The 27,750-nt window shown below is 34.4% G+C and overlaps 3 protein-coding genes and 1 non-coding gene across 4 annotated transcripts in view; 2 read left to right on the plus strand and 2 right to left on the minus strand.

Moving 5' to 3' along the window:
- Positions 1–8,814: 8,814 nt before the first annotated feature.
- Wdr81 (WD repeat domain 81) overlaps positions 8,815–27,750 on the minus strand; it is a 34,193-nt gene continuing 15,257 nt past the window's right edge. The window contains exon 7 of the mRNA XM_017623343.1: positions 8,815–9,120. Within this exon, the coding sequence (XP_017478832.1) occupies positions 9,046–9,120 (75 nt within the window). The 3' untranslated portion in view covers positions 8,815–9,045. The remainder of the gene's footprint in view (positions 9,121–27,750) is intronic.
- Positions 10,692–12,031, plus strand: Rpn11 (regulatory particle non-ATPase 11). Its single transcript, XM_017623345.1, has 3 exons — positions 10,692–10,808; positions 10,883–11,648; positions 11,711–12,031. The coding sequence occupies exons 2-3, from the start codon at positions 10,884–10,886 to the stop codon at positions 11,870–11,872; spliced, it is 927 nt and encodes a 308-aa protein (XP_017478834.1). The 5' UTR covers positions 10,692–10,808; position 10,883; the 3' UTR covers positions 11,873–12,031.
- On the minus strand, positions 17,674–23,423 carry LOC108368496 (retinoid-inducible serine carboxypeptidase-like). The gene is made up of 5 exons (XM_017623344.1): positions 23,032–23,423; positions 18,952–19,523; positions 18,625–18,844; positions 18,058–18,249; positions 17,674–17,970 (listed from the first exon to the last, which is right to left on the minus strand). Exons 1-5 carry the CDS (start codon positions 23,093–23,095, stop codon positions 17,675–17,677), a joined length of 1,344 nt encoding a protein of 447 aa, XP_017478833.1. The 5' UTR covers positions 23,096–23,423; the 3' UTR covers position 17,674.
- TRNAG-GCC (transfer RNA glycine (anticodon GCC)) lies at positions 27,094–27,164 on the plus strand. Its single transcript has one exon. It is a non-coding gene; the product is annotated as a tRNA-Gly (tRNA).

Raw genomic sequence — 27,750 nt, forward strand, 5'->3', positions numbered from 1 at the left:
TTCTATGGGACTGAGAAATATTATTTTCTACTTTTTAGTCCATTTATAAAAGCGTTGTATATTAAAAAGTTTTTTTTATATTATTTTTTATTTTGTTTCGTCCGAATTGGAGTTTACATGCAGAAAGATAAAATTTATTACTTATAAAAAATTCACAGCAAATGGTTTCCTTTGGGTCTTTCTTCGTATGCTCCGACGATTCGTACTTGTCGACTTGTCGTATTTGGCTGTCGTTTAGCATGTAAAATCAACAACACTCCATACGAATATGTGGGCAAATCGCACACGATCTTCAACAGTGGCACAACTCGAAATTACACGTTCGTTAGAAATGCCGAAAAACTATTACGTAGCGCATGCTAATCATAAGGGCAAGGGAGAATTTACTTTAGGTTTTTTCAACAAATTAAAACAAAAAGTTACTTTTGCAGAAAGGTAAACAAAAGCTCTGTGTACATTTTCAGTGCATATTTTAAAAAATTCCAAATTTTGAGTTCTGTCACTTTTGAAGATCGTGTGCGAATATAAAAAAAGACAAAAATTTATTAAAATCTCTCAGGGACCTAAACCGGTTTTGAACCGTTTTTTTTGCTACTAATTAACTGAAGCATTAACCGAACCGAAATTTTCCCCAAATGTTTGATCCAAATTTTTCATCCGATTAAGGTGCCTGATATTTTTACTTACTTTACTTTTAATTTTTTTACGAAATTTCGTTAAAAATATCCGAGCTTAATTCTTAAGACGGCAGTTCAATTAAAAAGTGTTGAGTTTGATTAAAAAGAAAATTTAATAGCCTTTAATTTAGTTAAAAACCTTTGGAAAAGAGATAACGACTTACAGANGATATTTTTACTTACTTTACTTTTAATTTTTTTTTACGAAATTTCGTTAAAAATATCCGAGCTTAATTCTTAAGACGGCAGTTCAATTAAAAAGTGTTGAGTTTGATTAAAAAGAAAATTTAATAGCCTTTAATTTAGTTAAAAGCCTTTGGAAAAGAGATAACGACTTACAGAGATAATTAAGGCTCCGTAAAACACTTTCTGTCAGAACCCAAAAAAAAAAATATTTATTCTAAAATTGTTCTAAAATCTTGCTATGTACATATATATGTATATCTGACTTCATATTCGAATTTAAGGGAACATTTTACATGGAAAATGACAGACAAATAAACACAGGTCANTTTTTATATTATTTTTTATTTTGTTTCGTCCGAATTGGAGTTTACATGCAGAAAGATAAAATTTATTACTTATAAAAAATTCACAGCAAATGGTTTCCTTTGGGTCTTTCTTCGTATGCTCCGACGATTCGTACTTGTCGACTTGTCGTATTTGGCTGTCGTTTAGCATGTAAAATCAACAACACTCCATACGAATATGTGGGCAAATCGCACACGATCTTCAACAGTGGCACAACTCGAAATTACACGTTCGTTAGAAATGCCGAAAAACTATTACGTAGCGCATGCTAATCATAAGGGCAAGGCAGAATTTACTTTAGGTTTTTTCAACAAATTAAAACAAAAAGTTACTTTTGCAGAAAGGTAAACAAAAGCTCTGTGTACATTTTCAGTGCATATTTTCAAAAATTCCAAATTTTGAATGCTGTCACTTTTGAAGATCGTGTGCGAATATAAAAAAAGACAAAAATTTATTAAAATCTCTCAGGGACCTAAACCGGGTTTGAACCGTTTTTTTTTGCTACTAATTAACTGAACCATTAACCGAACCGAAATTTTTTCCCAAATGTTTGAACCAAATTTTTCATCCGATTAGGGTGCCTGATATTTTTACTTACTTTACTTTTAATTTTTTTTTACGAAATTTCGTTAAAAATATCCGAGCTTAATTCTTAAGACGGCAGTTCAATTAAAAAGTGTTGAGTTTGATTAAAAAGAAAATTTAATAGCCTTTAATTTAGTTAAAAGCCTTTGGAAAAGAGATAACGACTTACAGAGATAATTAAGGTTTCGTAAAACCCTTTCTGTCAGAACCCAAAAAAAAAAATATTTATTCTAAAATTGTTCTAAAATCTTGCTATTTATGTATATATATCTGACTTCATATTCGAATTTACGGGGAAATTTTACATGGAAAATGAAAATTTTTTTTTTTTAATTACTTTAATCGACACTTTATTAAATTTTGTCCTCAATTGTCGTAAACAAATGCAACCCGCACATACATACAGTATAATTAAAATATGTGGTAGGTTGTACTTTTTTTTTTGATAGCAAAAAGCTGTAAAGAGATAAATGAAAACGCACCTATTCCAAGGTAAAGGGAGAGAGATAAGCCGACATATAAACTTTGCAGTTGATAATACCCAAAAATCTATAGAATAATTTTACGAAAGTGCAAATACATACATATGTATGTATGTGTGTGTGTGTATTTGCATACAAATGTAGCTATATATACAATATATAAATATTTCACACGTGTCACTTTTACGCACACCTTTCTTACAGATTTTCCGCTTTGGCGAGAGGAAATAGCATACAATTCACATTTAAAATCAATCACTTTAAATTTGAATGTTAGCAGATTGATTTACCATTTGGCATACATACATNTACAAATGTAGCTATATATACAATATATAAATATTTCACACGTGTCACTTTTACGCACACCTTTCTTACAGATTTTCCGCTTTGGCGAGAGTAAATAGCATACACACACACATTTAAAATCAATCACTTTAAATTTGAATGTTAGCAGGTTGATTTACCATTTAGCATACATACACAAATGATTATCACTTATATTTAGTAACTATTTATTACGAATAGTTCTTATTTCTTTTTTTTTATTTTAACGGCGAACAACCTCAAAATACTACGAAATTTGATGCCCTACGTGTTGAGTGTATTATGAAATTTCAACGCGGGACCATTGCGAAAACACATTTGATACACAATCAGCTTTAAAAACCGCGATATTACTGATTCTTTGCCGCATTCGGCACTTTTACGCTCACTCGACACAGCGCTATCGTTGTCAAAGTTTTAAATGTTTTGCGGTTTTTTGTCGTTTATTATTTTATTTTTTTTAAAGCTCAATTAAAACATTCACCTCTCCATGAGTTTGTTTTTGAACTGTGTGTATGGATGTACATATATGTACATCATATGTATGTATATACATACAGACATGTATGTATTTGGATGCGAGCATACATTAAGGTGGTACTAATTTTGAGCCATCTTTAAGCAATGTCAGTCCATTTTGATACCATTGAATGATAACTGCAAATTTACAGCTACTCCGATGTCTGATGTTTGTCCCGCAGAGCTGCAGAGGGCTGTTTTAAGACTAACCTGTTTAAAAAAAAACGCAGTTTCTCATTTCTCCGGATAGAATAACCACAAAAAGACTTAGGGCTTATATATGTATGTATGTACCTCATACTCTGCACAGAACTGTTATGGCGGAGTGGGACGATGCCACCATCCAGAGAGGCTAAATAGGGCCCTGCGACATGGCGGAGGCCTCCCACGCCTTGGTTTAATTGAGAGAACCTGCTGAGTAAAGGCTGCCAGGTGATTGCCTATGCGGACGATATTAGTAGAGTGTTTGGAGATGCTCTACGATCTGTCCCAAAGGTACTTAAACTTGGTGACTACGTGTTCTGCGAATAGTAGATCTGCTATGGATCATAAATATTTAGATAGAACGCGTCCTGTTTACTAGGAAGTATAAGAGACACCACGCCCCTCTACCCTTATTCGAAAGCATAGGCCAGGCGTTTTCTATTAGAGGCAAATAGTTGGCCATGACTTTAGTTCGGCAAAATGTCGCCTAATTTTGAGGAGAGGTAAAAGTAGGTATCACTGGCTATTTACTGTTGCAAGTGGACTACAGGTAAGAGATGGAGTCTTACTTCTAAGGTTATTACTTGGTTCTATGTCACCATAGCTACGCCCATAATGTTGACTTTTGGAATGCAATCGAGAAGACTCGACAAGTCAGAAATCTGGAGGAAGTACAATGGGCTGCCCTCGTTGGAACCCGTCAGGCAATTAAGACCACTGCCACTCTGGCTCTTAACGTCAAGCTTTAAATACATCACTGGCACCACTATTTTATACTTTTATTTAACTAAAGAAGAGGTAATTCAACATGACAGCACGTTTTAAAGCTTTTTGGTGAATCATTTTACCTAAATTGGTTTAAAGTGGCTGACAATAATTTTGGTTAATTTTTATTTTCGCGGTTTTCTTTGCTTTGGTTACTTTTCCTTCGCTTTCCAGCGAAACAAGACGGCGTAGAACCCGCTCAAATAATCGAATTTTTTCACTGTCCTGTTCTTGCGTGATCTTGTGTACTGCGGCAAAGGCTACAGTCAGAATTATTTGCACCGTATATTTACAGGACAATTCCGGCAACTGTCTCAACCCACCACAGTCTTTCGAAAGACAAAAGTCATTCGTAAGACAATTGTCAATTCAGGCAACTAACTTGAAAGCTCTGCTGTTTTTAGAAAGACTAATTGAAAGATCTGCTAACTAGGATGTCATTGCATTATTTCGCTTGTATTTTAGCAATAGTTTGCAAAAATTTAATGAAATTAAAAAAGATATATTTTTACATAGGTACATATACATATTATTAAAACAATAAAAACTAAAAATTAAAAGGAAATTTGTTTAAAAAAGATAAAATTAAATTAAAAAGAGGAAATTCATAAAATAAGTTTTTAAAAATTATAATTTTAAAAATATACACAGTAAGTTTCTTTAAAATAAATGAAATTGGAAAAATTATTATTTTTCTTTTTAAACCACTAAATTAAAAATCAAAAGAAAATAAGATTAAAAAAATATAAAATAAGAAAACATTAATGAAATATTTAAAAAAAACACACATATTTTATTTTAAAACAACAAAATTTTAAAATTAAGTTAAAACGGGAAAATATTATTAAAAATAAATAAAATGAACCTGAAAATATTTTTTTTTTTTTTTAATTATACAATTTTAAAAATTAAAGTAAAGAAAGTTAAAAGCAGAAAAATTAAGAAATATTACTTCTTAAAAATGAAATGAAATTTGAAAAAAAAATTATATTTAAAACAGCAAAATCTAAAAATTTAATTAAAAAAACAACATAAATAAATTGAAAAAAAACAGTTCCACTGCCTAATGACTGGAACCTCGTATCACTCTAAGCCCACGCCAGTGCTTTACCCATCGGCAATTGCGACTGTTGGAGCAGGGCGCGAAAAATAATATACAACTGCTTAATGTCAAAGAAGCTTTTCACCAAGAAAGTTGGCAAGACTTCCATTGAATAATCCGCACCATAGATTCGCTCACGGTGGCCAGAAAAGGCGTCCACGAGTAGGGTCTAACGATAAAAGAGAAAATGTGAGTACCTTTGACCACATCTGGACTGAAGTTGAAGTCGCCTGCGATTGCGACGAGCGGTCTCCACAAGCGATTCATCGCTGGAGATCTATCGCAGCGTATGAACAATCGCTAATGGAGACAGCAAGTTAGGCAAAGATAGCAGCAAATCTTAATTTTGGTGAGTATAATGATGGGATACTGTCCGACTGAGTTTCACGGAGTCCCGAGTGAGATTAAATACTTGTATCACAAGGAATACTCACTGCCCCAGCTACTTGGAGGACGACGAGTTGGAATCATCTTAACTTCCCAGCTTTGCAGGACTGCATTTTAAACATCTAGGATCGCACTTTTTAATCAGACCGGCGGAGTCCATCTGGACCGCAACTTAGATGCTACCGTTCGTGTTGATATCTCAAAGGACTAATGCTTTTAGTCTAAGCGTGTACTTGTTTTAGGGCAATCAACTTAACTTAGTCTAAGCCAATAATGCATCTACAACGTTTAATTGTATTTTAAAATCGGCATATTGGTTAAAATTAAAATTCTTTGCGTAACTTTTTATAGAAAAGTTTAACCCTGTGACTGCTATTTTTATTGAAATTTAAAAAAAAAAACAGTTCCACTGCCCAATGACTGGATCCTCGTATCTCTCTAAGCGCTCGCCAGTGCTTTACCCACTCGGCAATTGCGAATTCTTCGAAAAAGGACCACAATTGTTTAAAGTTTTTACCAAAGGATAGAAACTTTAACCTTGAATATAGTTTCGTTGAGGCTCTAAACAAAAATCTAAAAGTTGTTCTACAATGTCATCTAAGCAAATGTAAGTTTTAAAGCGAAATGTGAGATTTGTAGCACTGCTTAAAAAATGAACCAGCCTAATGCATGTTTTTATATTTTTCCCTTATTAGAACGACTAGCACAGCGTTAAGTCAAAGGCGTAGGGAGGTTAACACAGCAAAGCAGTTGATGAAGGATTTATTTTCGAAATTAATTTTAGTACTTAATCAAAAATTTGCAAGTCATGCCATCATTGCTTATTAAAAGTTGTTTTACTAGAGATATTTATTGAATTGTAAACTGACCCCAGGCCCCCTTCCAGCTCTTTACGGGCGCCCACCTGTGTATGTAGACGGCACAATTTTGCTTTATCAACGTAAATTGTTTAAATTGCCATTGTCGCAATTATCATTATTTATTCGTGTTATTGCTGTTGTTGTTGTTGCTCGTCGTTGATAAGGTTTTGAGTGAATCTGACAATAACCGCCTGACCAAACAAATAATTTGCGCAAATATGCATTTTTAGGTAGCTAAAAAACGAGTAAAACTTCGGCACCAGCTGATGCTTAAAACAAAAGAAACGAATGCGGGAATGCATAAATAATTTTGTTGCACAGTGTTTGCGTTAACATCTGCATATGTTCGCGCGAGCAATTTATTCTATTCGATTTCAGCTGTACTATTTGACCTACAAATATTGTATTAAAATTTTTGCCTTGAATTGTTTTAGGCCCATGAAGTTAAAATGAAAACCCATTGAGAAGATGAAGTGAAGCGTGAAACGTAAATATGTACAAATTCCGATAAAACTATGTCAAAGGTAAAATCGCGGGGGGAGTATTAAAATGTGTAGTTGTTCATTTGCAATACTGGTAGAGATATATGTACCACGTTAATGTTTATAGATATTGAAAGATACTTCTTGAGAGATCATATAAGAGCAATTTTTGAGGTGAAAATATCTTAGCTCTCGATATGGGTATAATTTGCATTAACCTAGCAGAAAATTTGTAATACCTTCCTGTTTGTCCAAATTAACATTTCTTGCCTAGTTCAGGGCCATTTCGTGACTAGCTCACGGCTAGTTTAGGACGAGTTCGGTACCTATTCAGGATTATTTCAGGGCCTTTTCGGAACACTTTCCGGATCATTTCGGGACAAATTCAAAACTATTTGGGGACCATTTTGGAACTAGTTCTGGCCAATTCGGAGATTAGTTCAGGGCTAATAAGCGACTATTTCGGGACAGTTTCAAGACTTGTACACGACCATTTACGCTGGGCTACATGTATCGAGCTGAATTAAGGCTATATGCTGATAACTAAAATTTCTTTTGCAGAAAAAATATTTTTTATTCAAAAATTAATTTTCTTAGAAAATTGCTCTCGTATCACTATTTTATTTTATTTATCGGGTATGTATGCGCCAGTTTTTAGTTTGATTAAGTTTAGTACTTTTGAGTAGAGGCTTTCAGATAAACTCACAGAACACTTGAATTTGATTACACTTACAACTGAATGAAATATTGTAGTAGTATAAAATGGAATTTAAAAAGTCCTGATCTTATCCCGAAATTATACCACAAATAACGCAAACTACAGTGCATTAATGAAAACTCGAACACACGATAACTCGAACTTTCGGAAATACTCATTAAGACTCATAAATTTTGAGCACTCTGAAATTGTTTAAAGGATGATGGCAAAGACCTTTGCCTGAACATCATCTTTGCCTTTCCCACGACAGTCGGGTCTACGTAACCGGAACGACCCAGATTTATATCTGGCCAAGGACTGTCACTCCAGCAACACTCCCCAAAAAGTCTTTGGGGAGTTTGTATGCTGTTACAACAACAACAACAACAACCTTTGCCTGTAAAATTTTGCGGTAGCTTCCCAAAGAAACGGAGATATTGGCCTTGGGGCCGCATATTTTGCTAGATGCGCATATTTTTATTTAAAGGCGCCTTACTTCGGACGAACGGACAGACAGTCACGGCTTAATCGATTTATCTTTTCGTGTGAGCATTTTTGTACACATTCGTCTATATCTCTCTCGATTCGTTGTGTCTGTTAAAAACAACCGTTGCGAAAAAAGTCGTAATACCCTTGTCCACCAATGAGCTCGGTTATAAAAAATACACATCATTCGAAGGCTCGAACAATTCGTTAACCCGAACAGGTCTGGTTTTCATTAGTTCGAGTTATCGCGGGTGCACTGTATTTGCGAACTGGGGGCGAACTAAGACCAAAGAAGAAGAAGAATAGACCCGAACTGATGCCGAAATAGTCCCGAACTACATATATACATATGTACGTATATCAACGATCAATGTTGCTAAAACAAATGAAAACAAATTTAATCTGCTTCTGAAATCTTCTTGGCTTACTCGTGACGGTTTACGCAATTTTTGACCATGCCGCGAGCAAAGGTGTTTACACATCAAAAACTTTAAAGAATGTTTTTAATCAACGTAGGCAAAATATCATACCACGTAAATAGTTGGCATATTAAGATATTCAATAACTAACCTAGAACTTACCAATAAATAAATAGGTTATATAGGCCGCAGAATTTCTTTTTTTGTTTTTCTCGTTCTTTTCTCTACTTTAACCGCAATTGCAATCACTCAACTGCTAACTTGCGCCGTCAGCAATCGATGCACAACAAATAAAATTTTAATTTATGAGTCTTTCTTCAAAAACATTTGCGCCAATTATTCAACAACACGTTTTAATTATAGATTGTGTTGACTTGTATTTAAATGCCGCGTTTTTTGTTTAGTCAAATTATCAATTACTAACGAATTTTTACAACACATTTTTTACACTTTACGAGCAACAGCGCTCATCCGGCAACAAAATGCAACTGAAACTTTTCAAAACTTATTTAATACAACAGCTTAGTAGATCGCTGAAGACGGTTTCAATGTGACTTGCAGACTACTTGGTAGTATGTATTGAGCGTTAAGAAAACCCTAGAAAGATACAAAACAGCAAAAAAAAAACAAAACATAAAAAACGGAACTGTTGTAAGTCGTGGCAAAATACAAAAAACAAAACGTAAATTAAACATAATTAAAAAAATTTAAAAATGGAAGAATAGTGAGGCAACACAAATGAAAATTCAAGTATGTTGTGTACACACACACACGCCCAATAGTTATATTAGCACTAAGAAGAAAAAAAAAGTTAGTGAGCACTAAGAGCAGAGTGGTGCTCCAAATAAGCCCATAAGCATGGGTTAAAAACGAATGGTTTGTATGTATGTTTGGACCTACAACAAAGCAACGACGACAATAAAAATATGTATTAATGCATACCTGCAACTTGGTAATTATATTTATGATAGTCATGCCTGCACTATATACCTAAGTATCTACGGCTGAAATGCCCTGTTTCCATCTTTCTTCTGTCTCTTTGCTGCCTATCTTTGTAACCACTGTAAGTCTATCTGGTTATTTCTTCATCTACCGTTGCGGTTTGTGATCCAAGAAGTGAATGCGCCGCCACAATTCAAATGAAAGATGGATAGTTGGACGACAGTCAGTCCGTTGCACTCGACTACAGTTTGCGTAGATACATATATGTAGTACATACATATGTATGTCCATGTATGTATGTACATATGTACATATATATGTATGTATATGACTAAGTAATAACTAATAGCAGCCACTCAAATTACGCCAATGTATAACATTTGATACATATTTATAGTCTTTGTTTTTTTTATTGCTGTATTAAATTGTTAAATATCACTAGGCCACAAAAATTTGCCGGCCGTTTCAAATCAGTTTTCAAATGGTATTTCCTCACGGCAACTTGCTTTACTAGCAGTAACATACTAACTAGGAAGAACCGCAAAGCAATTTTTATTTTTATTTTTTAATTTTACTTGCGTTTTTATTTTTATTTATGTACGTTTCTATTTATTTCTTAATTTTTGCAGGCATTGTTATAAAATTTGTACTGGAGGAAGCTTAAAATACAACTTGTGCGGCAATCACCTGCTTCATTAATGAGGTGCCGACCACCTTTCTAAACTTTAGTTGGTGGTATTGCTGTGTGTTCTCTTGCGGAACGCAATTTTAGCGCTCATACATATGCATTTGGATTTTACTATGTGTTAATATAAACAAAAATGATTTTTTATAAATAAAAAATTTTTTAAGTGAGATCACATATAAAAGTAACGTGTTAAATTTAAATATCCTTTTTTCCTCAAGCATGCAGGTGTAATCAAGAATAACACATAAATTTCCTTCATACATACATATATATGTATGCTTTGAGAGCGTAAATGTTTTTGTTTTTTTTGCTTACTTTCAAAATTAAGTATCCCATTCATTTTTATACTTTTCTTAAGCTTTCCAGTCCAGTTTTTTAATTCATAATCAAATATTTATTAACGAAATTTTTACATAGCCATTTTAATAAAGCTCATAAAAATGTCTTACACTTTTGAACACGCTCGCCATTCCCAATCGAATAGCCCAGACTGAACGCACCACATGTGTGACGGTGCACAATTTGCAGCTGTCAAAGCGTTCGTATGACATTTATAAATTTTTGCTGTGTTGTGTTACTGCATTTCTCTGCGATCTAGCCGCATTGTATTCATATTTCTTGTAATTTCCCGTACATAAATACTATAAAATAACAGGTAAATAGCAGATACACCTCATTAAAACTCCCCATTAAAACAAACTTTAACACTTTCCCTTATTTCATTGACAGCATGGATCGTTTATTACGCTTAGGTGGTGCAATGCCACAGGCTCCACCACCAACAGATGCGCCCGTTGTGGATACTGCTGAGCAGGTATACATCTCATCTTTGGCTTTGTTAAAAATGTTAAAACATGGTCGTGCTGGCGTACCTATGGAAGTTATGGGTTTGATGTTGGGTGAATTCGTCGATGATTACACAGTGCAAGTCATTGATGTATTCGCTATGCCACAAACTGGTACTGGCGTTTCGGTAGAAGCGGTTGATCCCGTGTTTCAAGCCAAAATGTTGGATATGTTAAAACAAACCGGTCGTCCAGAAATGGTGGTCGGCTGGTATCACTCGCATCCTGGTTTCGGCTGTTGGTTATCTGGTGTAGATATTAACACACAACAGTCTTTTGAAGCATTATCAGAGCGTGCTGTTGCTGTTGTCGTTGATCCTATTCAGTCGGTAAAGGGTAAAGTGGTTATCGATGCATTCCGTCTGATCAACCCCAATATGCTTGTACTGGGACAAGAACCCCGCCAGACAACCTCGAATTTGGGTCATCTGCAGAAACCTTCCGTTCAAGCTTTAATACATGGACTGAATCGGCATTACTACTCGATAAGTATAAATTATCGTAAGAATGAATTGGAACAAAAAATGCTGCTTAACCTGCACAAAAAATCATGGAAAGATGGTCTCACCTTGGCTGACTACAATGAACATTGTGCGATCAATGAGAGTACAGTACTGGAAATGCTTGAGTTAGCTAAGAATTACAACAAAGTAAGAGAGTATAAATCTTACAACTATTTGTTAATTGCTCATTAAATTAAATTTATTTACAGTCGCTCGAAGATGAAGAGAAAATGACCCCAGAGCAACTAGCCATCAAAAATGTCGGTAAACAAGACCCCAAACGGCATCTGGAGGAAAAAGTCGACAAGGTTATGCAAAATAACATTGTGCAATGCCTGGGCGCCATGCTCGATTCAATTGTATTTAAGTAAGCCGTTTTGTTCATTTTGCATTTGACTTGAATTATACACAAGAGCATAAAACTAAAAGCTGAACTTAATAGTTCAACAAACTAAGCATTACTGTATTTTTTTTAAATAACAAATCGTAAATTAAATAAAACATGTAGAAATGCTTTCATATTTGACCGATTTAGACGACTTTTTAAGGAAGCGGAAAATGTTAGAAATCAAATTTTAGTTCCCACTTCAAAATTATGTGTCCGTCGCTTCCAAGGTTGCGATCAATTATATTAGTAGCTGATCTTAATCTGACGGTATTCAAAATAAATGGCAGCTGGTTCTAAAAGTGAATCGGGAGTTATAGAGGTGAGTTAGAGCTTGACTTGAACGGCATTCACAGGGAGTCAGTCTCGAGTTATGTAGACTCCAGACCTGTGAATGCCGTTCTAGGCGCACAACCACCGGACATTGACGAGACGGAGCTTCATCTGCCTCGGGAGGCAAGAACCACAATAGCCCAACTTCGCTCTGACTACTGCAGCAGGTTAACCTCATACCTGAGTAGACTAAACGTGGATGTGCCAAATGAGTGTCCGGCATGCGGAGAGACTCCTCACGACTCGAAACATCTCTTCGCATGCCCGGAAAACCCGACAACCCTAACGCATTTGTCCCTGTGGACCGACCCTATTGAGGCTGCACGCTTCTTTGGGCTGCCGTTAGTGGAACTTGACGACAACGACTGAGATATTAATCGATCTGGGCGGGGTGGTTGTAGCCGCTACAACAGCAACAACAAACATTCCCCAGGGCCTGGGTTCAAGTCCAGTTTCCGACCAACATCAAAAAATAAAAACAATTGGAAAAATTGGAGGAGCTCGGCCAAACACTAACATATTGGGCCGTATGTTAAACCCTAAGCAAATACTTTTTCAGACCTTTTACTCAATTTGTTCAAATACATTGAAGTGAAAGGTATGCAATTTTAAGAAAAAACAATTGCTAATTGGGTAAATGCCAATCTATTATTATTACTTTAGCTTTTACAATTTTTTAATCAAATATTCGAAAGATCGTTTGGCAATCGTATGTTCGATTTTTTTTTAATTATTCAAATAATCGGTGGGCTACGATTATTCGAATATTTAGTATAACCCCTATAAACCTTCGGACTCAATTTAGAGTCACAAAAGTCTCAGAATTCTAAGTTGTAACCCTCATTATGAGCTAAAAAAAGGAGTCAGAAAAGAGGACATTTCCTTTCTTAGAAGGGCACGCCAATATGATTCCAAGTTATTAGAGTCTGAAATATGACGCGTTCTGAGTCTTACAAATACAATTTATTTGTAATTCTGATTATTAATAAACTTTTACTTCTACACCAAAAGAGTCGAAAATCAATCAGTCTAGTTGATTAGTCTTAGAATCATATTTATGATGAAAGCAATACTAATTTTAGACTCATAGATTCTGAGCACTCAGAAAATTGTTTAAAGGGTCGAACATTCGATTGTTGGGTTAGTTGCGAAATGCTTGTGAATTTTAAATTTATACTAATAAAAAAAATTATCCTGTTTAATCAAGTTATGTGCTCCAATTGCGGTGCTGTCTTTGGCTTCCCCAACTCCACTACGTCCTTAGCCAATCACCTGAAGCAAGCGTACAAAAAGTACTTACATTTCATCAGTACAAATTCATGAAAGTGTGTACATATTTGTAATAAATATATGTATATACATAAAATTTGGCGTGCTGAACTTTAAAAATGCCTTCAACGAATAAAGCGAAGCGCACATTGGCGCGATTCTGTCGTTGCGAATCCGCAAGCCCAAAAATTACAACAATGCTACCCATACATTTTAATGCGCTAGCGCACACTTGCACGATTCCGTCGCTGCGAATTTTTCGAACATTCAATGTTCCTCTTTATTGACGCGTTCGAAACGCGGCTTGCAGCGTTTTGAAGGCGTCAAAGAAGAAGAAGAAAGGTGTCACAGCAATAAAGGCAAAGAAAAAAAACGTGTAATGTACAAAAACTAATAAAAACGTTCGTAATAATAGTATTTTGTACGATTTGGGCACGCCGAGTGCGAAAATACACGAAATAAAGGGAAAATTGAGTGAATTGTACATCGGAAATCGACGCGAAAAAATCGCTCAAGTGTGCGCACGTTTGCGGATTCGAAGTTAACAGCCGAATTCGCAACGTATTCGCAACGATGGAATCGCGCTAATGTGCGCTTCGCTTTACGACGTAATTCATGCACTGCAAATATTCGAATAACTGAACACGAATGGTTATTCGAAAGCTAGAGATTATCGGCGGTGAACGATTATTCGAGATGGATTACATATTGATCTAAAAAGTGATTTTTTGATGATATCTGCCATGAGAAAAAAGTTTGTAATATGCAGTTAACTACTGAACCCTTTAAATAGGCAAGAATCTATTTAACCTGAATACCTAAATTTAAAATACATAACATCAGTCTCTTTTGCTTCCAAACCAAAGCGGATGGAATTATCCAATACACGCAACCACGGTTGTATGCTAATTTCTTGCTTTGTACTTTTACAATTAAGAATTAAAGGTTCCTACGACAGTCGATTCTAGTTAACTGGAGCGACCCAGATTTATATCTGGCCAAGGACTGTCACTCCAGCGTCATTCCCCAAAAACCCTTTAGGTAATTGGTATGTTGTTACAACCATTGTGGTTACAACCACAACAAGTTCCTTTTGAACATTCTGAACACATCTTGCAATAACACAATGCCTAGAAATGCGATGTATGTAACATCCCCAACTGGACTGCAAACACACTCCTTGTTCATATAAATATTTTTGACACTGTCGCGAAATGTTTATCAGTTATATGTATTTTGTTTAGTTGCGTTCGCGCTGTATTAGCAAAATATATAAGTATGTATGTACATATGTACATACTTACATGCATAAGCTCTTGCCATCCCATGCGCAATCAACCTTTTCCATTAAATTCAATCATGTTGGATTATAATACATTCACACGTAATTTGTTCTTTGTTAAACTTAATTAAATCTTCAAACTTCTGTTGTTTCATATTTTCACCATTTCCGGCGGGAAGTTTTTGGCAAGCACACACACAGTAAACTGTTCAAGATTTGGCAGCACTGTTTATATAAAAAATACGGGCACCACAAAAAACTGAAATTATGCACTTGCAAAGTACATTTTTAATGATAATTTTTAATTTTTTGTGATTTTATCAAGAAACTTTATAGAATATTTAGGTTAGTTAGTCAACCAGGAGATTAAATATTATAAAAGAGGAAGGCGTACTAATACAAATGAATTGAGATTCGTTTATTGTAAAAAACGCGTTACTAAGCACTGTGACTTCAGCCTTTTGAGATATTCCACAAAATAAAATTAAAGCTCTCTCTATACAAAAGGAACAATAACGAAGAGGACACTCCTGCCCACCGCAGTTACATGTGCATATATATGTATGTACATTAGGGTGGTAAAAAAAAAAGTAAATTCGGAATATTTATGCTGTCACCACCTAGGATAGTTCCATACCGAAAAACAACTTTTCGTAGAAATGGCATAGATTCTTGAAAATCAATTGGTCTGTTCAGGATGTTGTGGAAATGGTGTTGCATTTGCAGTTGGAATTGCATTTGCAAATTTTATGCTTGCTGCCATGGTAACAAGAGCATGTGCCAATAGATTCTGACCAGCCCTAATAATTTTCGATCGGAAAACTCTGGTTCTCTTCAGGCGACTTGCAATAATAATACCATGTTTTAATATTTAAGATATTTTAGTGGACCCACCTTTGCATTTTCTGGGGTTTTTGGCGGACCTATAAAATTTAGTTGCTTTAAAAAATGGTTAAATAAACAATTGGGTATTGTTATTGCGAATCTCCTGAAGATAAACGGAGTCTTCCAACTTCACAACACACTTCACGCAGACTGAGTGGCGGATCTTATCTAGTTACNTAGTTGCTTTAAAAAATGGTTAAATAAACAATTGGGTATTGTTATTGCGAATCTCCTGAAGATAAACGGAGTCTTCCAACTTCACAACACACTTTACGCAGACTGAGTGGCGGATCTTATCTAGTTATATTAGTGTTCGGCAGTCGCCTTTTGAGCTAGTAAGATTTTTTTTTTCAATTAATGTGTTCATTGAACTATTATACTGGACCGGTCGAAAGTCTTCGACGAGATTAATCACACGTGATGACATTGAAAAAACTTCCCTCACTCCTTAATTAAAGCGCTGGCTTGCGAACGGTCTCTGGTCGACATTCATCGATGCGATTTCAAAATCACATTTAAAACTCAAGAAATATGTTGTTATTTCCCACTTACTACTTTCACCTGACATCTAGATCTGTTTATCGTGGGAACGTGATTATGATCCTCGTCTGGAATGGTTTACTTTTTTATTTCCACGACCAGTGTTATCGAATATCAGAAAATCANAAGTCTTCGACGAGATTAATCACACGTGATGACATTGAAAAAACTTCCCTTACTCCTTAATTATCGTGTAAACGTGATTATGATCCTCGTCTACAATGGTTTAGAGTACTTTTTTATTTCCACGACCAGTGTTATCGAACGCAGCCAACTTTGGGTTAAGCTTTTTGTAGGATACAATTTTTGCATTTTTAAGGTATAAAATCAGTCGGCCACTGTGGTGTAGTGGAAAGCAGTGCGCGCTTCCACTCCGCAGCACCTGGGTTCAAGCCCTGGTCAAAGCAACACCAATGCAATGGCAAACTTCCGAGTGCNATCGAATATCAGAAAATCAGTCGGTCGCTGTGGTGTAGTGGTAAACAGTGCGCGCTTCCACTCCGCAGCACCTGGGTTCAAGCACTGGTCAAAGCAGCATCGCAAAAAAAAATATATAGAAAAAAAGATTGTTTCTTAACAGCGGTCGTCCCTCGGCAGGCAATGGCAAACCTCCGAGTGCATTTCTGCCAAGAAAAACAGCTCCTCATAAAAATACAATCGCCGTTCGGAGTCGGCGTCCCTCANGCACTGGTCAAAGCAGCATCGCAAAAAAAAATATATAGAAAAAAAGATTGTTTCTTAACAGCGGTCGTCCCTCGGCAGGCAATGGCAAACCTCCGAGTGCATTTCTGCCAAGAAAAACAGCTCCTCATAAAAATACAATCGCCGTTCGAAGTCGGCGTAAAACTGTAGGTACCTCCGCTTTGTGTGACAACATCAAGGCGCACGCCACAAATCAGAGGAGATGCTCGGCCAAATACTAACATTTGCGTAAACGCCCAATCTCTTATTAATATTCATACGAGAAGGATGCAGGTTAATATCTGGCCAAGGGCTTCCACTCCGACAACAATCACCAGAACTGTTTGGGAAATATTTATGCTGTTACAACAGCAAGAGGGCCTTATTTTGTATTATATTTAGGAGTAGTTTCAATATAGTTCTAGAACAATTTGTAAGTTACTTTATTTTTGGTTTTCTATCTAAAAAATACAGTTTTTTTACATATTGTGTTTGTATGTGCATATCGTTACCTTAATTCACAAGGGCCCTAACCAACACTTTTTTCAAAACTGGTTTTCACAGATTTTGGTAGGATGTATTAAAATATACCTTCAATAAAAATTTTAAAGCGTTAGTATCAAAAACAACGGAGTTATGCTACTTTTTAAAGTGTCCTATCCGTATGCATGATTTGTTGATATTTAAAATGTTTTTTTTTGCTTCTCCTGTAAAATAAAAAAATTGCTGGTTAGGGCCTTTGAGAATTAAGGTGACGTATGTATGCAATTTGTTGTCTCTTTTTGTTATTCTATTTCCTTAACCAAAGTTGGTAAATTTCCTTAAAATATAGCCCATGCCGGCAGGGTTATCAGCAGGTACCATGTGACCAGCGCGGTTAACCCAAAACATAGTAAAGTTACCAGCACTCTTTTCGTAACCCTCGAGGATGTGTTCGACATTGATGCCCACACGTGGTGCTGCCTCGTAATCGGACTTATTATTCCATTGCATTTTTTCAATCCAATTTACAGTACCGGGCGTAGCGCAAATCAAATCTAAATGGCCAGAGAGTACACCCACTTTCAAATCGGTGCTGTTTAGCAGCTGTTCAACTATGAATTAATAGATAGAATATTTTGAGTGGATAAAATATGCAGTAGATATAATAATACGTTAATTTTTATTTCAAATATCTTTACCAATATGTATCACAGGCTTCATGAAATCGGTGAATAATCTGGTGAATGTCATGCCACTTTGTGCACCCCATTTAACTTTAGAGGTAATATTCAACGCTTCAGTAACTGGTCCACGCATTAGATCTTCTAAAATTTGATCGCGATCTTCATCGATATCCACATCATATTTCACCATAGTGCGATACATTAAGTCTGCAAAAGTGGAAGCATTTAGATAGATATAGTGAAATATTTATGCATACCAAAATTGTGTTACTACTTACCTTGAACATTATTGGTTCTCAACAATAATGTGGAATAGGAATCCGCATTGGTTGGTTTCTCGATATTGTAAACGTCCACACCTTTCGACTCACGCAGTAAAACAGCTTGTGTCGAACCCCATTGATTGGTCGCTTGTGTCCATTTTTCTCGATTGACCAAATCTGCAGTTTTGTTAGCAGCTGCGGNCGATATCCACATCATATTTCACCATAGTGCGATACATTAAGTCTGCAAAAATGGAAGCCATTAGATAGATATAGTAAAATTTTTATGTATACCAAAATTTTGTTACTACTTATGTACCTTGAACATTATTGGTTCTCAACAATAATCTGGAATAGGAATCCGCGTTGGTTGGTTTCTCAATATTGTAAAAGTCCACACCTTTCGACTCGCGCAGTAAAACAGCTTGTGTCGAGCCCCATTGATTGGTCGCTTGTGTCCATTTTTCTCGATTGACCAAATCTGCAGTTTTGTTAGCAGCTGCGAAAATTTTCTCATAACCAGTTTGATCGACAATGCCCTAAAAATATTTAAAAAATATGTATTAAATTTTGTCAAAAAACATATCCGTGTATAGCATAAGAAGTGGCATTAGCACACTTCTTTTCCATACACTTTCGCATTTACCATTTGCAACAATAATGGCGCCCATGCCAGCACAGAATCAATTGGCGAGGTCCATGGATCACCCAACACAACCGAAGTCAAATTGCTGCGCAACTCACCACGTTGCACCGCGTAATACAACTCCAAGGCAAACTCGGGTGCCATCTTACCGCCATAGCTCTCACAGAATATATGCAAAGGTACTGTTTCGAATTCCGGATGACGCTTGTAGAAGCCTTTCATTAACCTGACCAAATCCAAAGCAATCTCATTGTTGGTTTTAGTTAAATAACGATAGCTGTCAGCATAGCTGAAACCACTGCCCACAGGGTTATCGATGAAGAGTACATTCATATCCTTCACCCAAGTGAAATTGCGATAATTGCCATATAAATCGAGTGGACCCAATTCTTCGAAGTTGCCATAGCCCGTAGATGAAGCACCGGGACCACCTTGCAACCAAATGGCAAGTGGGCGTTCAGTATAGGCGGAGACATTAGCCGTGGTATAGTAGAGCCAGTAGAACATGTGTGCACCAGTGCGTACATCGACATGACCCCAATCTTGTTCACCAGGACCATAGCCAGTTTTCGCTGCACCGAAGAGCGAAAGAGAGAGATATGTGAAAATGTGTACGGTGTAAATGTTTATGCAATTGAGAAAATGTATTTACATATTCTGCAAAATGCACTTCCACTTTCCCTGGACTAATGGAAATATCAAAATTTTAAAATTTTGTCCAATTTGTTTTACACTTTTGACCACTTAAAAAGGCAAAAAAAAAAACAAACTTTGACTAACCGTTCTTCGCCAGAAACGCGTATCCGCTTAGAAACAAGAGCAATAAAATAAAGTACTTACAGTAACTTACAGGACAATTCTGTCAACTGACTTTCAACACACCACAGTCTTTCGGAAGACAATTGTCAATTCTGACAACTATCTGGAAGGCTCTTGAATGTCTTTCCGAGAGAAAGATTTAAAGATTTGCTAGCGTGGAGGTCTTAGCATTCATATGTATTCACCTTTTAGCAATTAGTTTTTAAAAAATTAAATTAAATAAAAAAATATATATATACCTTTTTTTCTTTTTAAAACAATAAAAACTAATAAATAAAAGAAAATTAAATAAAAAAGTAAAATGAAAATAATGCAAAAATAGATAAAAATGTTTTTAAAATTTAAATGAAATAAAAAAACATTTATCTTTTTTTTTAAACAATACAATCTAAAAATTAAATTAGAAAACGAAAATAAATTGTATAAAAAAGAAGTTTGTAGTACTTAAAAAATAAATGATATTAAAAAATATATTTCTATTTTTAAAGCAAAATCTAAAAATTAATTAAAAGAAAATTTAATCAAAAATGAGTAAGTAATTTTTTAGCAATAACAAAACCGACATCAATTCTCATTTAAAAATTTAAAAGTACCGATAATCTCTTCAGGATCTAATGATCGGATCTGAACCAAATTTCCTTTCCTTAAAAAAAAAGAATTATAGAAATCGGTTAACGTGGTCCAGAGTAACATATGTACATAAAAAAGAATTCCTTCTTTTTTGAAGTCGGTTAATAAGATACTAAAAATTTAAGGAAATAAAACAATTTTTTTTTATCACTAAAACATAAAAATTAAAAACAATTAAATTAACACAAGAAAAACAAATTAATTTAAAAGAAGAAGAAAAATTCTGAGGAATTATATGACATTGAAAACATGTCTTTTTAACAACAAAATCTAAAAATTATAAGAAAATTAAACTGAAAAAAATAAATAAATAAAATAAAACAAGTCGCTAAAAATTACATGCAATAAAGCAAATATAATTCTCCTTTTAAAACAATAAAATACAAAAATGATGAGAAAATGAAATTAAGAAAAGAAGCAAATTAAATAAAAAAGAAGAAAAAATAAAATAAAATTCTAAAAATTAAATGCTAATAAAAAAAATATTTTTTTTAACAATAAAATTTAAAAGTTGGAAGCAAATTAAGCTAAAAAATAAAGAAAAAAAAAACTAATTAAAAGTAAAAGAAAAATAAGTTTATGAAAATTAAATAGAAGAAATATATTTTGCCTTTTAAAATAATAAAGTTTAATAGTTCATTTCCACCCTTCCAAGCCTTAACTGCAGTTTATGGGTAATTGCTCATAATAAGTACAAGCGAGAAGTTAAAAAGCAAAAAGTAAGAAATTAACTTTTCCGATCGCACCATGTTAAAATTCTTGGAATTTTTCTGAGCTCTTAAATGCAGTTAAGCTTTTGGTCGAAATAAGCTATAACCATTAAAGAAAATTAAATAGAAAAAGAAAAAAAGTACATTAAAAAAAAAATTAAAATAAAATAAAAAATTCGTCGCCCGAGGACTCTTTCGAATGGCATTCCTGTGCTTTGCTCACTCGGCCACTGCTACTGTTGGAACGACGTGAGCTAAATTCTGTAAAAGTGCTTTCTCTCAAAATAACTTTTCCCCAAGAGTGGTGAATTAGAGAGCTTTTTTTGTAAGACTTTTTGTGTTTAGGGTTTTGGCTAAAATTCGTCTTTGAGTGCACCCAGTTAAATATAAGGGGATCTCTATTTCTATGAAAATATAGGTATGTCACTAAATTATCGATCATAAATGCATCCATTTTAGAAAAAAAGATTAAAATCGGTTCAGTATTTTATGAGCAAAGGCGTTACAAACATTCCCCATATTATCAAATCTGAATAATTTGCATAGATACATAGACTAAAAAATCGGATTGCCGCGATACTAAAATCCAGTATTTCAAATACAAGCAAACACTAGAAATAAGAGTGCCGATTAGGTCAAAATTACAACAAACCTCAACTCTACTGGCCTTAGCTTATTTTTATTGCACTGTGAGAGAAATTTATTGCAGCAGTTAAATTTTTACTTGCAACGCTATGTAGTGCAAATTATTTTATTTTTCTTACTATATAACTGAGCAAATGCAATCAGGTAGGTGCCCGTAAATTATCAAGATAATCTATCAGACGTCTATAAAGTACAGCTACCGATTTCTGAGTTATGGCGTATTGCCTCTGTTTGTAGTTCATAAAAACCTGTGTACACATGTATGTATGTACGTATTTAACCCTTTCAGTGTCGAAAAACTTTACGATAAGCTAAAAGTCCAAGAGTTTGTATATCAGGAAAGGTCAACCCCCTGAATATGAGAAAAATATTTTTTTTTTTTTGTGGAAAGCTTATCGTTCAAAAGTTATAGCTTGCTGGATATATTTGATAGGGCACCGCAAATTTGTAAAAATTGTTAAAACCACAAATGAACAATTAAAAACTACTTAGTTAAATGCAGCCTTATTTCCATATGGGTGGACATATTTAATTAATATCTTTTTAATCCAGTAACAAAGCGACAACTACTATGAATAAAGTACAGTGAAACCCCGATATAACAAACCAAATTTTTCTTGAGGCCACCGAAAAAACCTCGTTGTTGCGAAATTTTCCAAATAAAAATGCTCCATAGATGTAACCAAGAAATTTGGAGCACGAAAACCATCAGAATATATTGATGATTGAGGTCCCGTTAGCAAAAGCCTCCATATAACAAAGTGTAGATTTAAAGTCTTTTATCTTTATAAAGAATTCTGAATTTATTGAAGGCTAGTCTCGTTACAAAGTAAAATAAAAATAAAACGAACTTATACTTATAACAAGTTTTGTGCAAAATTTTGAATTTTTCGTTGTATCGAGGTTTTTGATATTGTAAAATATATCGAAACTATAGATATAATCAAGCATTTGTTTAATGCCTACAACTTCGTTATATCGAAGTTTCACTGTATAACGAATCATTTGGCCAATTCCTACAAATTCGTTATATCGAGATTTCACTGTATATTAAAAATGGTTTCAATATTCATTTTTAAAAGCACAAATCTTACTGAATAAAAAAAACTAAGAATCTGTTTTAACTAAATAATAGAAATATAGAAATAGTAATAGAAAAACCTTCATTTGAAGCTAAGAACGCTTAGTTTTTCACTATGTGCCCTTGAACAATTAACTATTTTTTTTTTTATGACTTTTCTATTTCTCTTTTTTTGTGTTCAATTGATCTACTTACCTGTAGTGGCCGTAACACAACAAATTATCAACAAAGTTGCGCCGTACATTAAATTGACCCGCATTTTTTAAATATATTCACAACACCAAAAAACAAAAACTCGAAAAAAACAAAACGAAGTTGTATGTAGGACAAACGCGGTAACAATTTTTTATCAATGCTACTCCACTTTTTTAAGGTCGTCTTTACTTTGCAAGCAGCCGCGTTGGGTTATTGCGAGAAAGTGAAATTACCTTCTGCGACAATTGTTTAAATGATCAAAACTTTTATTGGCAAAATTGCTGGGCTGTGCGTGAATTCTAAACAACAATGCATAGCAGCAGCGCAGTGCGTACGGTTCACTGTTAGCGAGGGTAATTTTTTAACAGTGGGATATTTCATAAAATGTCAATTGATTGTATACAAATGCTGATTAGGCTTTATCAAACAGCAAACATAAAATAACGTACTTGAAAATGTTTGCTTAAATTGTTGTTGTACAGTAAGTTGCTGTTATTATAAAGCAACTGAGATGCGTATTTGGATGGATTTTTAACAATTTTACGAGGTAGATACTTATCTTATTAATAGATTCGCAAGTTATAAATATCTATAGAGTGCTTTCCTATACAATAAAATTTCAATGAACTTCACAGGAGGGTTTCTGCAAAAAAAAAACGTAAGTGCGCCTGGGCCACACTGGTGAAGGGAAACTTACGTTGCAAATCTATTTTGTCTCATAACCAATATACATACATACACTGTTCGTTCTAATTACATTTATGTTATTCTGTTTTCCTTTATCTTCATTTTTATCTTTATACTCTACGGATAACAAAATCGATAGGAACATCTAACAATATATCGATAGCAAAACCGATAAAAATATTGATAAGAAAATTGATAACAAATTCGATATAAATTTCGATAGAAAAGTCGATAATAATATTGGTACCAAATTCGATAAGAAAATAGATAAAAATGTCGATAAGAAAATCGATAAATAATCGATAAAACAATCGATGGCATTCGATAAAAAATTCGATAGAAACATCGATAGCAAAATCGATAACACAATCGATAACAGAATCGATAGCAATATCGATAACAAAACCAATATCGACAAAAATATTGATAACAAAATTGTTAAAAATATCGATTACAAAATCGATAACAAAATCTATAAAAATATTGATACGTTCCGAAAATATCGATAGGAAAATCGATAAAAATTTCGATAAAAATATCGATAACAAAACCGATAAAAATGTCGATTATTATATCGATAAGTCCCGAGAATCCCGAAAACATCTAAAATCCCAAAATAGTTCTGTTGAGTTGAGTCTGTGTCTCTATCTACATCCTTTTCTCTATAATTACCTTTATTTTATCGATATCCTCATCGTCATCTTTTTCTTTATAGTTATCTTTGACTAACCTTTACTTTCATTCTTGCATTGGTCTTTTTCTAAATGTTATTCTTTATCCTTTTATTTACGGAGTTTTTGTTAAATTCATGCCATGTGCATACACTCAAGAAGCAATTGTTTCAGCCACAACCATTTCCGTTGCATCATTTCCGTGTGCAATTTCCGTTGACTTTGCCAATTTACTCCCAACCAACCAACCGCCGCTAAAGAAGTTTCACTTCAAAAAAACAATAGAAGCTGAATTCGCAGTTTTTCGCAGCTGGAACTATTTGAAATATGAAACACAATCTTAGTGTCTACTTGTCCTGAGAATAATTCAGCTCGCTTCCTTGAACCTTCGTAAATATCATTTTTTAAATTAAGCATTCAAGAAATTTTATACTCACAAAATCATGTGGAATTTTAAGTGAAACTCTCTTATGAATTTCAGTAAAAATATAGAAATTTAAGGCAATGCATGACTACAAGTAACAAGTACGCGATTAAAAAAAATGGTATTCAATCGGATTACCTTATTATTTATCCGCACCAGTAGAAAAAATATTGTATTAGATGAATGTATGTGTATTAGAGTCCTGGAACTTGGCATATATTTGAAATCAATCCCATACTCAAGGAGAAAAGTAGGGGCTATTGGAAAAGGGGGTGGGGCACCTTCCAAACATATTGAATCTTTTAGCTATCTGTAAATACATATATAATTCTTCGGTACTTGTGTTTGTGAGTGAACTCCTCCTAAACAACCGAAACGATTTTAATGATTTTGTTTGTGTTCCCTTTATAATTTAGGTTCTTAACTGAAAACGCCAGGTGGTGCTGCAGTCGAGTTATTACTTAAAGTCGTATTTATAATCCAATTTGCCTCATATTCGAGATATATGTGTGTATATTGGTAACGGTAGGGGCAATACTATTGCAAAAAAGAGCTGCAAGGTGGCGCTAGAGTCGAGTTATTGGTAAAAATCGTCAAGTGAAGTAATTCGGAGACACAAGGGATCAAAGTCAAATTACCACCGTTAAATGAACCACCAGATCCACTACGGTCCTCGCTTTACGGCGACTAAACAGAATAAAGACAATTCATGATAAATGCCTATATATATTTACGATATTTCGTCTGAACTAAGTCTATGTATATTGGATTTCTGTGGACCATACTATGCAGATTCAAAGAGGATTCACCGCAGGAGGATGACGCAAGAACTTCTTCACGAACATAACGTTTTCATTGGGTTATTTAAGACGGCAATGAAGGATATGTCTTCTGACGATTACAAAACCAAATGTGAACGTGAATTGTTGGTGGTGAAACCGTTGGACCAAATGTTTTAATAAAAAATTAATTCTGGGGTCTGCTAGTAATTTAATACAGTCAAGAATTTTAGCTGGTCTTGGAATTATTTAGAAAGGCAAAACCTCCTAAACTTACATAATTTTCTTTAGAGTTCCATTTGCATTGTTAAATTTTTTGTAGCAGAACTACTTCAATTAGAGTTTTTTGCTTTCACAATTTTGATTCGTTCGGTTAGGGCTTTTTAAAAAGTGGCATAAGTTCGCTAGTTTTTGAGTTACGGTTGTCAATTTTTTAGTGAAGGAGGGTTTAGTATAAGCTTTTTGGGAATTCAAAAAACCAAATTTCGAAAAAATGTCAGTTAGGCGTTTTTACATTTCATCAGATTGTCGTAAGCGCCATTTTGACGATTTTTAGTTCTAGATGCAGTTATATATATTTTAAAATAAGATATTTCGATTTATGTTATCAGTTTTTAGATATCTCCTTTAGTTTCCGAGATATTGACAAAAAAAATTTCGATCATTTAGTAAAAATTTAGTTAGTGATGCAGTCATATTAAACTAATCAATATATTAAAAATCGCGTTCTCGATTTTTGGATATCTGCTTAAGTTTCCGAGATATTGAATAAAAAAGNTATCAGTTTTTAGATATCTCCTTTAGTTTCCGAGATATTGACAAAAAAAAATTCGATCATTTAGTAAAAATTTAGTTAGTGATGCAGTCATATTAAACTAATAAATATATTAAAAATCGCGTTCTCGATTTTTGGATATCTGCTTAAGTTTCCGAGATATTGAATAAAAAAGTGTCGGTAATTTAGTAGAAATTTCGATCACATTTTGTCGTATTTCATAAAAAGTGGCTGCCAAATTGTGGACAAATGACGCTTACCACAAAATTTTACTAAAGAAAATCCTTCATAAACTCAAAACTAATTAACAATAAACATTAAAAATTAAATAATTTAAGAGTTACTAACATTTTCAGAGACTTTGAGGAAATTTATCTTCGCGTTTTTGAGAAATTGCATTTCAAACTTCAATCGCGATTTCCCACAACCTGCCGAAATTAACATACGACAATCTTTTACCCAGGCGACGATACATATATCTATATATTTAGATTTAATTAAAATGTTTTCAATAACAAAAGATCACAACAAAACATTTAATTATGTACATTTATAAGGTCCGCAATATTGCCTAATTGTACAGTGCCAGCATGGGAATTGTTTACAATTTTCATTGGCTGCTAAACTGTTCGGTGCATCACTTGACTAAAATATTTATATCAATGAAGGTACCATTGAAAATTATCAAAACATTGAAGTTGGGCAATTGCACAGCATAATGTACAAGCATCGGTGGTTCAGTGGTAGAATGCTCGCCTGCCACGCGGGCGGCCCGGGTTCGATTCCCGGCCGATGCAATAAAATTTTTTTCCCCCCTATACTTTTTTTTTTTAATTTATAATAATTTTTGATTACTCACATAAAAAAATATATTTTGTTTACCTTTTTCTTTTTTGAACAACAAACAACAACAAAATGAAAGTGTGTTTAACGCTAAAAATACATACAATACGTACAAAGAAAGCAAACGTAACAACAATGCGTCACAAAACCAACGCCATCACTGGCATCGGTCTCTCGCTCTATCACCTCCAACCAACCACAATACGTGTGCGTGACTTTGTGATTATTTTGTTTGCCCACATTCCTTTGCGTGCCATGACATCCACTCGCCGGCCGGCCGGCAGGCACATTGGACTTGAAATACCACACATCATTTCGTTTGCGCTTTACTGTGCTTTGTGCTGTGTGCTCGCATGACGGCGCCAGCTGCTATCGGCCATGTTGCCTTGGTATAAATGGCATATCATGCAACAATTCTTTGAACATTTCGGATTCCCCAAATTCCATCATGCGATTTTTTCTCTCCTCACGACTGTGGGCTATAAAATTTCTCTGTTTGTCGTGAAATTTTTGTTAGCCAGCCGGTGGAAAAGTGAATGA

This window comes from Rhagoletis zephyria, unplaced genomic scaffold (genome assembly GCF_001687245.7).
Source record: "Rhagoletis zephyria isolate East Lansing unplaced genomic scaffold, Rhagoletis_zephyria_1.1 Rzeph_scaffold_03148, whole genome shotgun sequence".
Taxonomy (NCBI): Eukaryota; Metazoa; Arthropoda; class Insecta; order Diptera; family Tephritidae; genus Rhagoletis; species Rhagoletis zephyria.